The sequence below is a fragment of the Aquarana catesbeiana genome, linkage group LG11 (genome assembly GCF_042186555.1).
Source record: "Aquarana catesbeiana isolate 2022-GZ linkage group LG11, ASM4218655v1, whole genome shotgun sequence".
NCBI lineage: Eukaryota > Metazoa > Chordata > Amphibia > Anura > Ranidae > Aquarana > Aquarana catesbeiana.
Window position 1 is genome coordinate 139,982,368 of NC_133334.1, and position 16,157 is coordinate 139,998,524.

Consider the following 16,157-nt stretch of genomic DNA (forward strand, 5'->3'; position numbering starts at 1 on the left):
ATGTACAAATCTGGTTAACCACCACACCGTGCAGCAAATGAATTGGCGTGTGCCACTTTCCCTAATCAGGTTAACTAGTTAAGCAGGCATACAGAAATTAGCACATTTTTCTGTGTGCACCAGTCAGTGTTATTCCCCCCTCACTGTATGTATAGACATGCACAAAAATTTGATGAAGCTTAAAAAAAAAAAAAAAAAAAAAAAAAAAACACAACAACAACAACAAAACATCCTATTAACTCGCTACAGATGCCAAGACAAGCATTATACTCACATCTGCACTTGGCCAAAGCTCCTTAATGACATTTTCAATCCTATTAACAACTTCCATCCGCATTCTTTCCTCTTCTGGCCTAGGGGACATGTATTTGTAGAAGTCGAGGATTTCTTCATGAAGACTGCAAAAATAATAGCACTTTCAATAAAGTCAAAACCAAACCGTATTAAAAGCAATGCGTCTTTATAAAATAACTGATATTAGGTTTAGAAAAAAAAAAAAAAAAAAATTAAAAATATTAAAAAAGAAGTTATTTTTACTCAGCTAAACATGAAAAATTGCGTTTTCCAGGCTGGTCTAAGCAGCTTTGCTGGGGAAAATAAAACCTGTCACAAAGTACAATAGCGCAACTTTACACACAGCTACCGCTGCACAAAATGGTTCCATCCCCCAGATCGTACAATGCTGCCAGGTTCAGTGGTGATGTAGGGTTGGAGGATAGAACCACAGCGACTAGAGGGAGATGCAGGCATGTGACATTCCTAGAAAAACAAAATGCCAAAGTCTTTGCTGCCTGGAAACAAAGCAAAGTTAAAGGCTACGTTCACCAATAATAAAAAAAAAAAAAAAAAAAAAAGGGAAGAAGCGTCAGTGTACTAGGAGTGCACCGATTACTGCACTCATGGTCCACTGATAAGTCAGTCTGCTGAAGTGGCAGTGGGACTTGTAGTTAATTCATTGAACTCTGAATGAATGACATGGCTGTAGCCTCGCACAACTATGCCAATTTGTTAGCAATTTTTTTTATTTTTACATTTAGTATCGCTTTAACAGAAAGTGCCATGAGGATTTTTTTTTTTTTTTTTTTTGCTGCACAGCCTGACAGGATCACTTAAAAAGGGCACACGCACCAAAAAATAAAAAAAATAAAACCCACAGCATTTCATGTTTAAATAGTATTACGAAAGTTTATTCCATAAACTGAAATATGGCCAAACACCAATTTCCAGCTCAGCTGATGTAACAAATTTAGTTAAATATTTTCAAAACCCTTTCCTAACCTGTTGGCATACGTTACAACCAGGTTGTACAATCTCCTTAAATGGTAAAGCCATGAACAAATCCATTGCAGGTTACCAATTCTTACATGTGGTGGCTGCATTCGTTTTTTTCTTAGGCTTTTTCTTCCTTTTTTACCTGTTGACGAGGCCAGTAAGTATTTTTCAACTTGCTTACAATATGTGCGATGATCTGCGGTTTTACACACTACATCAGTATTTAAATAATTTTCTTTCAGTCAAGGCACCTTTTAAAATTGTGCACAATCCCAGGGAACACCAGTCTGGGGGCCATACCAGGCCACACGCCCTCACCGACAGGCCCATTCACTTTAGGGCCTTCAGACAGGACTTCACTTTGCTCAGCAGGGATCGATCCCGCTGATCCCCGCTGAGCAGGCAGATGACAGGTTTGTTTCCGCTCACTGTGCTGAGACAGACCTGTAAGAGCCCTGCTCACCTCTATGGGGAGATCCGATCCACCAGACAGATGGAAAATAGGGTTTCCAGCCATCTGGATTTTACGGACAGGATCGGAATGCAGCGGGTGTCAGAGGACATGTCACCGCTGACATCTGCCGCTCCATAGAGGTGAATGGAGTTTCGGATAAGGTCCACCTTAAAAACTGACAGGCAGACCTGATCAGAAAGTCTGTGTGAAAGGGGCATTAATAGGATGGCTGGTGATGCAGCAATGACACCACAAAAGGTATAAAAAAAATAGAAATAAACCGCGCTATAACCCAAGTGAACAATTAATCCTCAAAAAAGCTGCAATCTCGACAATAAACATCAATTGTAAAATAAACATAAAAAATAAGAGAATTGCGCTAAAACGTGTGCAAGATTACATAAATGACATAAGTGAAAAATATTTCGATGATATATATAAACAAGGATAAATGTGGGTAACAACTGAATATAGTCCACCAAAATGTCCCATCAAGTAAAAATTGAATATAGAATAATAGTGACTCCAAATAGCCCGCAGATAATAAAAAGTCCAAGTGATAGTTGATAAATGATCCGTGAGTAAAAGGAGGATCCACCACCGAGAGTAGAAGGGGTTACTTCTTACCAGATGGCCATGACCCCCCACTACAGAGGATCACAGCAAGCAGGCAAACTTGTAAGACAAACAATGGAAGCTTCTACCGGCATCCACTAGAGGTCATCACACCGTCAGCCAAACCTGCAGAACTCATGGCAGGGATACACCCTTACTGTCCTCCATCCTTCTGTCTTATATGACAGAAGTAAGGATGGAGGACAGTAAGGGTGTATCCCTGCCATGAGTTCTGCGGGTTTGGCTGACGGTGTGATGACCTCTAGTGGATGCCGGTAGAAGCTTCCATTGTTTGTCTTACAAGTTTGCCTGCTTGCTGTGATCCTCTGTAGTGGGGGGTCATGGCCATCTGGTAAGAAGTAACCCCTTCTACTCTCGGTGGTGGATCCTCCTTTTTACTCACGGATCATTTATCAACTATCACTTGGACTTTTTATTATCTGCGGGCTATTTGGAGTCACTATTATTCTATATTCAATTTTTACTTGATGGGACATTTTGGTGGACTATATTCAGTTGTTACCCACATTTATCCTTGTTTACATATATCATCGAAATATTTTTCACTTATGTCATTTATGTAATCTTGCACACGTTTTAGCGCAATTCTCTTATTTTTTATACACCACAAAAGGTGAGGGACGTGGCGGCAGCAGGTGAGTGGATGCTTACTTACAGGCGCTGCCATGATGGATCTGAAATGATAGGAGTCTTTAAATGTAGGGACTCATTCTTGCCGGTAGTTAGAATCTTTAATATTTGCAAACAAAATGAAGGTTTGCCATTTGGAATAATAAGCTGTCAGGTTAATGACACAGTTGGAGAACTACTCAAATTCTTTTATTTAAATAAAACAATAACATTGCCATTGCATGTTGTCCCAGCTTGCACTCATTGAACAAGTTTACCAAAAATTTAAATATTGCAGAATATACAGCCTCATGCTACATAACTAAGCTCCACTTCATGCTGAATAAACTAAATTTTAATGCATCTTAAATAGAAAAAAAAAAACTATCTTTAGATAGATTTTGAGCCCAAAAGCATTTTATTAAAATAATGTAAAAAAAAAAAATAAAATAATTTGGTTTGATTATTTTTTTTAAAAAAAACATTGATTTCTATCCACCCTGATTGGGGTGTGTGGGTGCTCTACACCCCCCACCACCACCCTGTCCTCATGTTGATGTGGACAATAGCCTCTTCCAGACAACCCTGGGTGGTGGTTGTGGGGGTCTGCAGGCCCCCAGATCCCAGACCCCCGATATGAATGAGTATGGGGTACAATTGTACCCCTACCCATTCACACCAAAAAAAAAAGTCAGTGTAGTTTAAAAAGGAGAAGGTTTTGACAAAATCTGCCTCCAATGTTCTTCACGGCCAACCCGGTCCTCCTCCAACGCAGTCTCCCATACTATAAGACCCTGCCCATTGTGACACCACAAGGGACGGGGTTCTCAAGGTGACATCGGATGGCCATGCCCCATGGCTATCTGCGAACCAGCAGAGATCAGAGCTGGCACGACAGGACACAGCATCGGAGGAGGACTGGGTTAGCAGCAGAGTAGACAGCAGGAAGAAGACCGGAGGAAGATTTTTAATAAAGAACTTGACAAAAGCATCCCTTGTTGTTATTTACGCTACACTTTTTTGCAGTGAATAAGTATCGGGTAACCCCGCCCATTTACATGGGGGGGGGGGAGAGCCATTATGGGGTTCCCTTTCAAGATCCATACCATACTCAAAGGGCCTGGACATAAGCAGTCTAAGGATTAAATAGGGGGAGGTAGTCAAGCCCTGTACAGCCTAACCTGAAAAGTATTCCTCTTAATTCCGATGTACAGAAAGGAGGGAGAGCGCACATCTTGCACCTAAGGTGCTACCTCATCCCTTTAACCACTTAACAACCGCCCCATAGCCGAATGACGGCTGCAGAGCGGTTGCTTAACTCTGGGAGGGCGTACTATGACGTCCTCCCAGAATTCCCCTCTCGCACGCCCCCTGGGGCGCGCACCCAGCACAACCGTGACCGCCGGGTCCAAAGGACCCGGCGCATCATGGATCCCGGTAAATGGCCGCTGTTCGTGGCCGTTTACCATGTGATCGCTCCGTCAAATGACGGAGCGATCACATGTAAACAAACCGGCGTCATCTGATGACCCCGGTTCCTCTCCTCCCCTCTGTGTCCCGATCTGTACACTGTGAGTGGAGAGGGGGATGGATGGATGGCAGCAGCACTGTGGGCTGGATGTGTAGTGCCCACAGTGCTGCTCAGTGACATCCAGCCATCCATCCATCCATGCTCAGCCATCCCTAATGCTCTGCAATACCCCGCCATACCAAGCCATACTCTGCAATACTCGGTGATAACCAGCCATACTCTGCCATACCCAGCTATGCTCTGCAATACTCGGTGATACTTTGCCATGCTCAGCCATACTCGGCTGTACTCGGCCTTTGTATGTGGCCAGGCTGTGAAAGTCTCACACATGTGGTATCGCCGTACTCAGGAGTAGGAGAAACTATTTTGGGGTGTCATTTTTGGTATGTACATGCTATGTGTTAGAAATATCGCATAAATGGACAACTTTGTGTTAAAAAAAAAAAATGCGTTTTAACCACTTCCCGCCTGCCGGCTGTCATACGACGTTCTTGACTTTGTGCGGGGATATCTGAATGATGGGTGCAGCTACAGGCATCATTCAGATAACTTTTTTAGCCGGCGATTCCCTACACCATAAGAACGATCATAGCAGCTGTTCCACTGCTTGATAGTTCTTATGGGAGGCGAGAGGGGACATTCCCCCTCCCGCTGCCCTCCGGTGCTTCTACCGACTTAACGCTACGATCGAAGCCAGGATCTTTTTTTTTTTTTATTTTTATTTCAGGCTTCCCAGCCTAGAGGTGAGATGTGGGGTCTTATTTACCCCATATCTCACTGTAAAGAGGACCTGTCATGCCATATTCCTATTATAAGGGATGTTTAGTGGTCAAATTTTTTTTTTTTTTTTTTTTTGGAAAAAAGCATCAAACTAAAAGTAAAATGAACAAAAAAAAAAAAAAATTAAAGCGCCCCTGTCCCTGCGTGCTCGTATGCTGAAGCGAACGCATACGTAAGTCCCGCCGACATATGAAAACGGTGTTCAAACCACACTTGTGAGGTATCGTTGCGATCAGTAGAGCGAGAGCAATAATTTTGGCCCTAGACCTCCTCTGTAACTCAAAACATGTAACCAGTAAAAAATTTTTAAAGCGTCACCTATGGGGATTTTTAAGTAGCGAAGTTTGGCGCCATTCCACAAGCGCATGCAATTTTGAAAGGTGACATGTTGGGTATCTCTTTACTCGGCGTAACTTCATCTTTCAGATTGTGCAAAAACATTGGGCTAACTTTACTGTTTTGGTTTTTTTTTTTAAGCACAAAACTGTTTTTTGTTTTTTTTTTAAAAACGCGTTTGAAAAATTGCTGCGCAAATACCGTGAGAGATAAAAAGTTGCAATGACCGCCATTGTATTCTCTAGGGTCTTTGCTAAAAAAAAAAAACATATAATGTTTTGAGGTTCTATGTAATGTTCTAGCAAATAAATGATGATTTTTACATGTAGGAGAGAAATGTCAGAATTGGCCTGGGTGCTCCAGAACGCCTGGAGGTGCTCCCCTGCATGTTGGGTCTCTGTATGTGGCCACGCTGTGTAAAAGTCTCACACATGTGGTATCGCCGTACTCGGTAGTAATAGCAAAATGTGTTTTGGGGTGTAATTTGTGGTATGCATATGCTGTGTGTGAGAAATAACCTGCTAATATGACAATTTTGTGAAAAAAAAACAAAAACTTGATTTTGCAAAGAATTGTGGGAAAAAATTACAACTTCAAAAAACTCATCATGCATCTTTCTAAATACCTTGGAATGTCTTCTTTCCAAAAAGGGGTCATTTGGGGGGTATTTGTACTTTTCTGGCATGTTAGGGTCTCAAGAAATGAGGGAGGCCGTCAGTACTTCAAGTGTGATCAATTTTCAAAGATTGGCTCCATAGCTTTTGGACTCTATAACTTTCACAAAGACCAAATAATATACACCAATTTGGGTTATTTTTACCAAAGATATGTAGCGGTATAAATTTTGACCAAAATATATGAAGAAAAATTACTAATTTGCAAAATTTTATAACAGAAACAAAGAAAAATATAGATACAGTGTTGCATGACTGAGTAATTGTCATTCAAAATGTGAGAGCACCAAAAGCTGAAAATTGGTCTGGTTATTAAGGGGGTTTAAGTGCCCAGTGGTCAAAAGCAAACATTACACAGGTTCTGTGGCTGATTAAGGTGGTCATTTAAACTTGCTTGGTGCCCTATTAGCACTAAATTAGCCTCAGAACCTGTGTAATTCATGTGTGTTCAGGTTTAAAGAGATGAGGTGACAACTCTACTTGCACCTCCTTCCTGCTGCTGTCACTAGTTTTGTTGGCAACCCAGAATGCTGTGTGGGTCCCACAATCTACCCTTAGCAACCGTGGTGGTCATAGATTGGTAGGACATGGGCAGCTGGCTAACACATTTTGGGTTGCCCACAGAGGTAGTGACCGGAGTAAAGAAGAGGAGTTGCAGGCTGTCCTCTCTCCCTCATCTCTGTACACAGGAGTTAAAGTGCTACTATAGCCAGGACCCTGTATCTACTATAACTGGTCTCCCCCAGTAAACAGAACATGGAAATGCAATTATTTTAGAAAATATAAACTGCTAAAAAAAATGAATAAAAACCAAGCGCTGATGTGGATAGATATGTGTGATATAAATAAATTGTGCTTAAAAAAAATAAAATTATATATATATATATATATATATATATATATATATATATATATATATATATATATATATATATATATATATATAGTGCTATGAAAAAATCAGTAAATTAAAGCTGCTATCAATATAGGGTGATCAGATAACCAAACAAATAGTACTAAATATAAAACTGATGCGCTTTAAATAAATAGTGCACAATATGCTGCTGCGACTAAGCTTAAATCCAGGAATAAAAATGCATACATGTGAATAAAATAAATAAATAATTATGGTGTTAATACATGTGTTAAAATTGCCAAAATAAATCTTCAAATTGGTGATGTGACGGTGAATATAAATAAAATAATAATAACACTCTGTGTACAATGTCCAGGCAGAGATAAATAGTGGGGGAAAGTAAAAATAATTAAACAGTTCCTTCCCTTAATCCAGATTGATTGACTCACTGGGTTAGATCGTTTGTATCAGGATATTTAGTTTTTCTTGTATCCCACTTTAGCCATAATACTGCTGGTGATTCGGCTCTCAGGATAAAGGTTTTATGCAAAGCAAGCAAAGAAAAAATAGATCATTGTGCAGTGAACTTATTAGATAGTACATAAGCAAAACAGGGACAAGAGATACACTCACAAACTCCCGGTCTATTAGAAGCATTCAAATATGCAGATTGCAGTCAGCCGCTGTGGACGAGGTTTCCCATAGAGAAACAGCTGCTGTTAACCTTCAGGTGTATTGCAGCACGTATTGTCCCATTGATTTCAATGGGCAGGAGCGGTTTAGGAGCGGTGAACACACCGCTCCTTCACCGCTCCAAAGATGCGGCTCGCAGGACTTTTTTACTGTCCTGCCAGCGCACCGCTTCAGTGTGAAAGCCCTCGGGCTTTCACACTGAACAAACAGCGGAGGCTGTTTAGGGGCGGTTTGCAGGCGGTATTTTTAGCGCAACAACGCCTGCAAACCGCCCCAGTGTGAAAGGGGCCTTACAAATGTAATAAAAAAAGAAGTAGGAAGGGTTTGAACTTTTGCATTGTATTTACTGAAGTCTGTTAAAGGCTGCATTCACATTACAGTGTTTGGTGAATGCTCGCAAAGTCGTACTGCACACCTGTGCATTTCTGCAAGTTGTCATGCTATAAAAATAGGGGAGCTCATTCAGGTCAATGGGCTATTTAAAAATGACAAATGTGCTAAAGTAGCTTATGTGTCTGACCTCAAGTGTGCAACTGTTCATTTTTCAAAAAAATGCGTGTTTGTTTTGCTGCGCTTGGAGCATCCACAAAAATGAATGGCAGTGCAACGTACATTTTGGGGTGTTACGTAAACAGGCACAAAATAATGTATTTGTGAATGCTATAGTGTGAATGCAGCCACAAACTTGGTGAGATGTCTCTTCACTGTGTGTCACTTGCAGAGGTAAAAAGAACAAAATGAACCCAAAAGGCAGCAAAACAACACTGTCACACTCTGGGAAAACCAAAACAAAAATTTCTCTAGCGTTCCACTTTAGAATATCAGCATAGGATTTTTAGGCACCAAAGAATCTATACATACAGTACAATCTTTGTTGTTTTAACCAATAGACTTCTAATGTAGGCCCTAATCTTCTAGCAGGCTATAAAATAAGCCTGCCACATCTCTGTTGTGCTGCTGTAGATGGGATAGTGTAGAAAACCGTTATAAAAGGGAATGACCAAAATCTTAAAAGCACCCAAAAATGAAACTTCCGCTTTAAGTGAAGGTGACCCCCTGACATGCCACATTTTGCATGTCATTATTGGGGGGAATAAATACCCTCTTTTTAGCAGCATCCAGCTCCCACTTCCTCCCAGGGCTCTGCGGAGCTGTAGGGAAGTTCACCTCTCCCCCCTCCCTTCTTGCAATCTTCTGGGACATGTCACAGGTCCCAGAAGATTGCCCGGTCAATCGCAGTGCGGCTCGCTCATGCACAGTACATAAGGATGATGCCAAGAGTATTCTGCAACCTCCGATGAGAGAAAAGCCTAAGTATTAAAAACTACCTGAGAAGACTTTAGTGGCAATAAACTGGCCTTGGTAATGTACAGCAGACACGTTCATACTCCTGCAAACCACCTCAATTTCATAGCTGCCTTAGGAGAACCAAAATGTAAGCAGGTTGCGCTTTAGTCAATTCCCTCCCTCTGCGTAAGTCCACCATATGGGTTATTGGAGTGATGGAATGCCCTCACTGACCAATCAGGACATACTGGATACTTTGCATATAGGAATGCCACAGGTTTTATGGGCTCTCAGGGCTTTCTTAAAATAAATGGTAAGATACTTTATCACTCCAGCCAAACAGTTTAGCCAAGTCGGTGACCTGAACTTTTCACTGTCACTAAAGCTCAATTCAGGGCTGATAGAGAATTTTCAAAGAATCGGTATCGTCAAAAACTTAGCGATATTCTCCCCCTGCCACAGCGACCATCTTTTTGGGGCCCACTATGTCAGCCCATTTACAATGGCGTCTTACTCTGGATTAAAGGGGTTGATGTCCACAGCTGAGCCAAGATACACACTGAAGAGTAAAAAGTATTACCGAAGCGAAATGCTGTTAAAAGATTCACCAAAAAGGTAGTTGAGAAAGTAAAAACTATGCTGCAACCAGAGAATGCTGGCAACCCACTCTCATTCACAACTGTCAGCTGGGCAGGACCAACAGAGTCATAGGGGGTTATTTACGAAAGGTAAATCCACTTTGCACTGCAAGTGCACTTGGAAGCGCAGTCGCTCTAAATCTAAGGGGTAGATCTGAAATGAGTGGAAGTTCTGCTGATTTTATCATCCAATGATGTGCAAGCTAAAATGCCTTTTTTTTTCTTTGCATATCCCCCTCGCATCTACAGTGACTTTACTTCCAAGTGCACTTTCAGTACACTTTCAAGTGTAAATAACCCCCATTGAGTCTTACATGCCACTAAATTGACAGCGGATGGACAAAAAGGCAACAGGTGTTGAATACAAAATTGATGCAAGGATCCCACACTTGGGGGGGGGGGAGGTGGAGGATGTACATTAAAGAAATGTTTTTAGGCATGCTTGAAGACGGAGGAATAAACAAAGACCGAGTGATACTTGTGTTTCAAGACAGCGGAGCAAACAGAATATCGGCACTTGATATCAGCTATCGGCCTGAAAGGCAACAAAAAATTAAAAAAAAAAAAAATTTTATCGGTCGACCCCAATGGCAAAGTATTAACAATAGCTAAACAGAAATTCAAATCCCTGGGCAGGCCAAATGTTTCACAAGTATTTTGACAGACAAGAGTCATTTTGGGCAGGTGGCCCGTTGAACCCAGCTTACCTTACAGAGGTCAGGAAACTCCTTGTGTAGATTCCCAGGCCCCTCTTATGTGTAAGTCACCCTGTGTCTATTAGGGGCACAGGATAGCAGACTTCGGTCGCCCCAGCAGAGATATGGATCTGGCATCAGAGTTCCTGCGAATCGCCCTTTCAGTATACCCCAGAAAGGTGTCTGCAGATGAATATCTGGAGCTCAGGCAGCAGATTTGGTGGCGCTCTGGACTGGGGCCCTCCAGGTCGCTGGTATAAACCAGGGTAAGTGTTTTCCAACCCCAGGGGAACAGGCCAGTGACCAATGGGCGTTGCAGATACCATTCCTGGAAGAGTGGCCCCAGCAGCAATGGGTGTCCGAGTTGGACTGCTGGTACAGCAGTAGATCGAGCTGGACAATCAATAGGGACTGCAATGGCACGCAGAGTAGGAATATTTAGGGGAGGCAACAGAATGCTCTCTGGAGGGATATGACTTTGGTGGCCCTGGATTGCTGTGGGAGAGCCTTACAGATGGTTTTGTGTTTGGTGATGAAGGGAAACCTACCCATGAGGACCTGTGGCTATACAGAGAGGCTATGCTCGATCTAGCAGGGGTCTCAGAGCTTAAACTCGATCTGTAATATTTGCTAAGGAAAGAGCAGCACCTGGAAAAGGCATACAGGGAACTGGTAGAACACATTCAGCAGCATGCCCCAGAATTAGCAGCGGAAACTCCGGAGATTGCCATCCCCAAAGCTGAAGTGCTGACAACAGGGCAGAGCTCTGCTAGGCTCCGCCCAGCACCGGTATGGACAGGAGATGGTGAACCTCTATCCACAGACATCAGTTCCAGAGACTGGGGTTTTAATAGACTTATGCTGAGGAGGAACCCGGTGAAGCAGAAAAGCTGGCTTCAGAGCGTGAAGCATGACCTCTGCACGCAACAATCAACTCAACAGGAGCTCCAGGGAGAGAATGCAATATGTACCTCACAACTGCAGCTTGAGCTGTGTCTGTGGATGGGACTGCGGTCTCCACTGACAGCAACCCTGCAGATGCGCTTGCAGCAGGGAAGAGTGCTGCTGGCTTAAACAAAATATGGATTTCCTGTGGTAGTGGATGGGACTGCGGTTTCCACTGGTACAACCCCAGAAAAAGGTCCGGCATTGGGACAGGAGGATATCAGCCTTGCTCTGACAACACTGGGGGGGGGTTCAGGGAGATTTTCAACTAGCAAAAGTGGATGGGACTATGGTCTGCACCTGTGGACCCCACTGACAAAGTTGGCTGTGTGGCCAGTTTTTGGTTAACACATTCGTTGAAAAGTTTGAAAGTACCTGTCTCTCATGTTATTGGATGTAAAGATTAACCAGTCCTGTGTCTCTATCCCAACAAGGAGGGGGGGGGGGGTTGAATTGTCTCCAGGGATATATACTTGTTCTTCAACAAAAGTCTTGTGCTTTTATCCAACCTACACTGTTGTCTTGAAAAGTGACTGGGTGGGCTAAGGGATCTTGGATCATTCTGGTAACGGACAAGGGAAGCTTACACGGCAGACATATTCCTTGAGTAGGGGGTCCGTCACATGCATTTTCAAAACTGTATTTAGCCAATTCGCTGGATCTGATTGCATTTAGAACCCATAACAAACGTTCCTATTAAAATAAATAAATATGCACTTCATTCTGTAAAGTGTTTGTTAAGTTTAAATTCTAATTCACTGCCTTAAAACGAGTGTTGTAAAATACCTATTTAGAGCTATCTTCAGGCCGGTCACATGATTTGCGGCCGCTTTACAGCTCCGATACATGGCTTCTACGGGAGGGGCAAAGATCTCCCTCTGACGTCAGCTGGGGGGAGATCACGTGGCCTCCTGCAGAAGCCCTGTCTCCGAGTGTAAAGCGGCCTGAAGATAGCTCTAAATAGGCATTTACAACACTCGTTTTTAGAAAGGACTTACATAATGTGGTATGCAAGGCTCTAATAGAGGAGCTAGCAGTGACCATAGATTTTTTATTTTTAATAATAGCGGCGTGGGGGGGGGCGCGCAAGACAGTCACAGAGAGGGATCTGACAGGCAAGGAGGAGCGGGTGAGGGGGGAGAGAGGAGAGCAGAGAGGACAGCTGCGTATGACAGAGGGATGCACTCTGGCCACGGTGGTCAGGGTTTAGCAGCCCTGATTTTCATGGTCAGTACAGAGAGGGGATACAGGAAGTTGCAGGTTTAGGGAACAGATTACACAGCACAAGCACTGCTGCTTTAAGGGACCAGAATCTGAATTTTTTTTTTTTTTGGGGTTAACAATTTAAGTCATCACTTCCTTAGAAGGATGAGAACTAGGCATTTTATCACAGACATTATTTTCCTAGAACAATGAAAAGGCAAATCTGTACTCCAGTAAAAGAACCAAAGCACTGCCAGACAGCATAGTAATGGGATTTTTATACTCTAAAATCATAGGACAAAGGATTCAGATACATTTGGGTTATACTGTCACATACAGAAGGATTTGGACACTGCCAAAAAAAAAAAACACAATGTATTTAGCATTGAATAACCCCTCCCCAAAAAGCATGCCTCCGTTTTTTTTTTTTTTTTTTTTTTTTAACAAAGTAGTGAGGACAGCAAGACCACAATGTCTAGCATGCATGCATGAGGAAAATCAGACAAAAAACCACAACCAGACACAGCTTCTGACATCCAATCACATCTGTTCATAAGAAATTTCTGAAGGAACATGAGTGACAATTCTTCTCATTAGATAATTTACCAATTTTTGTGTAATTAGTATGGTGCTTGTACAAAACAAATCAAGAGACCAAGACCATGCATGATTGGAAACAAACAGAAAAACCTGGAAGAAAAGTGCAGGAAAAAAAAAAAAAAGGTCTACAACAGAAAATGTTCTTCAATAGGAAAAATCAGTTTGCATTTTGTGAATATTTTGTCATGTTGAGGCTGTCATGTAAAAAATGAATACCAATTTAAATAAATCTGTAAAGCAATCAGGAGATAAAATTAGTTCAGTGTTAGCAGATAAAATATTGGAAACATACACAAATTTAACGCCTTTCGACAACGATTAAGTATCTAGCTTGGCTAGAAGAGGGGTCACAACATGATGACATGATTTGCAATTACACGCTAGAATGTAGCTACACTCAGAAGCTGTATTACGAGGTTGTATCAGACTAGTTTTGTAACATGCCAACAGATGGCAGCACAATGCTGCATGCACAGTCACAGGGTGCACCGACCTTCATAAGTCAGTCAGTGTGCCAAAAGACATAGTCCTGTGTACATCAGGAGCTATGCAACTGGTAATATTCTGACCACGAGCATTACATCTGTTATTTCATCATGGACAGCAAGTTAGAACAAAGAGCAAACGTGAAATTTTGTGTGAAACTGGGCAAATCTGCCACAGACACATCTGACATGATTCGGCAAGTTTACGGCAATGCTGCAAGGAGTCATTCAAGGTGTTTTGAGTGGCGCGCACGCTTCAAAAGCGTAAAATCATTGAAAGGCTAAGATCAGGCAGACCTTCAACAAGCTCAACCCCCAAAATTGTCAAAACTGGTCGACAACCTATGCATGATGATCGTCAAGGAACACTCCACAACATTGCTGCCATTGTCAGTGTGTCATACGAAACAGTCCAGGCAACCCTCATGTGTGATGTGAACACGTGGATTGTTGCTGCCAAGTTCGTCCCCATGGCACGCCGGCTGAGTTCTTGTCAGACTTCGACGCATCCTGCTCTTGGGTCAGCAGCATGGGGACATCTCGAACGTCTCATTGCACCATCACCATAAAACTTGCCGAATCATGTCAAATGTCTGTGGCAGATAAAACTTGCCGAATCATGTCAAATGTCTGTGGCAGATTTGGCCAAATTTCACATAAGCTCTTTGGCTTCATTCTCACGAGGCGGATCCGCTGCCTCAGAGTCCGCCTCTGTCCACCAGCTCAGCGGGAGATCTCTCCGTTGAACTCCGCTGAGCTGGCGGATGACAGGTCCCTGTTCCTCTCTGCTCACTGAGCGGGGAGGGGCTTGTCGAGCGCCGCTGGTTATTATGGAGAGATCGGACGAAAACAGACAGCATGTCCATTTACATCAGATCTCACCCCATCCGATAGGGACGGATGCGAACATAGGGGCATCCGTCTGATTTTAGTGGGTGGGATGTCAGTGGCCATGTCACCGCTGACATCCGTCGCTCCATAGACTAGCATGAAGCGCCTGTTCAGGTCCGCTGACAAAACTGACAGGCGGACCTGAACGGTCCAACAGTGTGAAAGGGGCCTTGGTTCTAACTTGCTGTCCATGATGAAATAGAAGAAGATGATGTGATCAGAATAGCACCAGTTGCACAGCTCCTGATGTACACAGGTCTAGGTCTTTTGGCACACAAACTTATGAAGGTTGGTGCTCCCTGTGACTGTGCATGCAGCCTTGTTCTGTCATCTGTTGGCGTATTACAAAACTAGTCTTGAAACTTTTTCATACCACCTCGTGTTAAGAATTTTCATCCCCCAAGTAAGCTCCTCGCTTTTTAAATGAGACTAGCGTGAATAAAAAAAAAAACAAACAAAAAAAAAAAAAAAAAACACACACACCACACAACTGTTTATCCGATTTTCTCATGGTGTGTACTAAGGCTTATGGATGTGGCAACCATCTAATAAAGCACATTACCAAGACAAATAGAGAGGGGGTAGGTCTCCCTAACTGGGAAACAGATTGCAAAAAAACCTGGCAGCTGTTCAAATCGTGCCCTACTATTAAAACCTAAAAATAAAATAAAAAGGTAGTCTATGCATGTAAATGTCAAATTGAAAGGGCACACAAAATGTGGGCTACACAAAGTGCTGCCAGGCCAAAAATTAATATAGTGACAGATTCTGAAATGTCCTAAGCAGAGTGAAATAGCTGGATAAACTCTGAGAATAAGTACAACAGGGGTGACCTCATCACAAAGCAAAATTTAAACAAGGGAGCAGAGCGCACAGAAGGTTACTATGACGTATTCACATGACCAGTGATATACCACTACAATACTTCATGTGTGCTGTACACAATAAACAGTTGCAGCAGCACTTTAAAGGTTCACAGCTCAGGCTTCATGTACACTGCTGCTAGTAAACAGACGTTTAGGATCAGTTGGGCTTTTTTTCAGCAGCCTCTCCTCTATGCTATCTTATGCACACATGTACACTCAGTAGTTCATAGTGGTTTAGAGGCAGTGGAGTTTACTGACCTTTTTTTGAAACCCGGGTAAAATCACATTCAGGATGGTAGTTTACCGGCATTTCAAACGCTGGTAACCGTTAACCACTAGCTGCCCGCCCACTGTCATATGACAGTGGGACGAGGCAGCTCTCGTTCTGGGCGGACGTGATCACCTTCCCAAGCCACTAGGGGGCGCCCACGCGCCCACCGTGTCACTGGGGAACCGATGCGCGTGCCCGGCGGCCGCGATGTCCGCCGGGCAGCCGCAATTGCCCAGCAACCAAGCAGGACCGTGGATCTGTGTGTAAACTGTGTGTAAACACAGATCCACGTCCTGTCAGAGAAGAGGCGACCGATGTTTGTCCCTTTGTACATAGGGACACTGATCGGTCACCTCCCCCAGTCAGTCCCCTCCCCCAGTTAGAAACAACTCCCTAGGACACACATTTACCCCTCGATCATCCCCTAGTGTTAAC

General features: G+C 43.0%; 1 protein-coding gene across 4 annotated transcripts in view; it reads right to left on the reverse strand.

Moving 5' to 3' along the window:
* TENT4B (terminal nucleotidyltransferase 4B) overlaps window positions 1–16,157 on the reverse strand; it is a 187,474-nt gene that overhangs the window by 124,822 nt on the left and 46,495 nt on the right. For all 4 annotated transcript variants that reach the window (XM_073604996.1, XM_073604993.1, XM_073604994.1 and 1 more), the window contains exon 2: window positions 275–398. In XM_073604996.1, coding sequence (XP_073461097.1) covers window positions 275–398 — 124 coding nt within the window. The remainder of the gene's footprint in view (window positions 1–274; window positions 399–16,157) is intronic.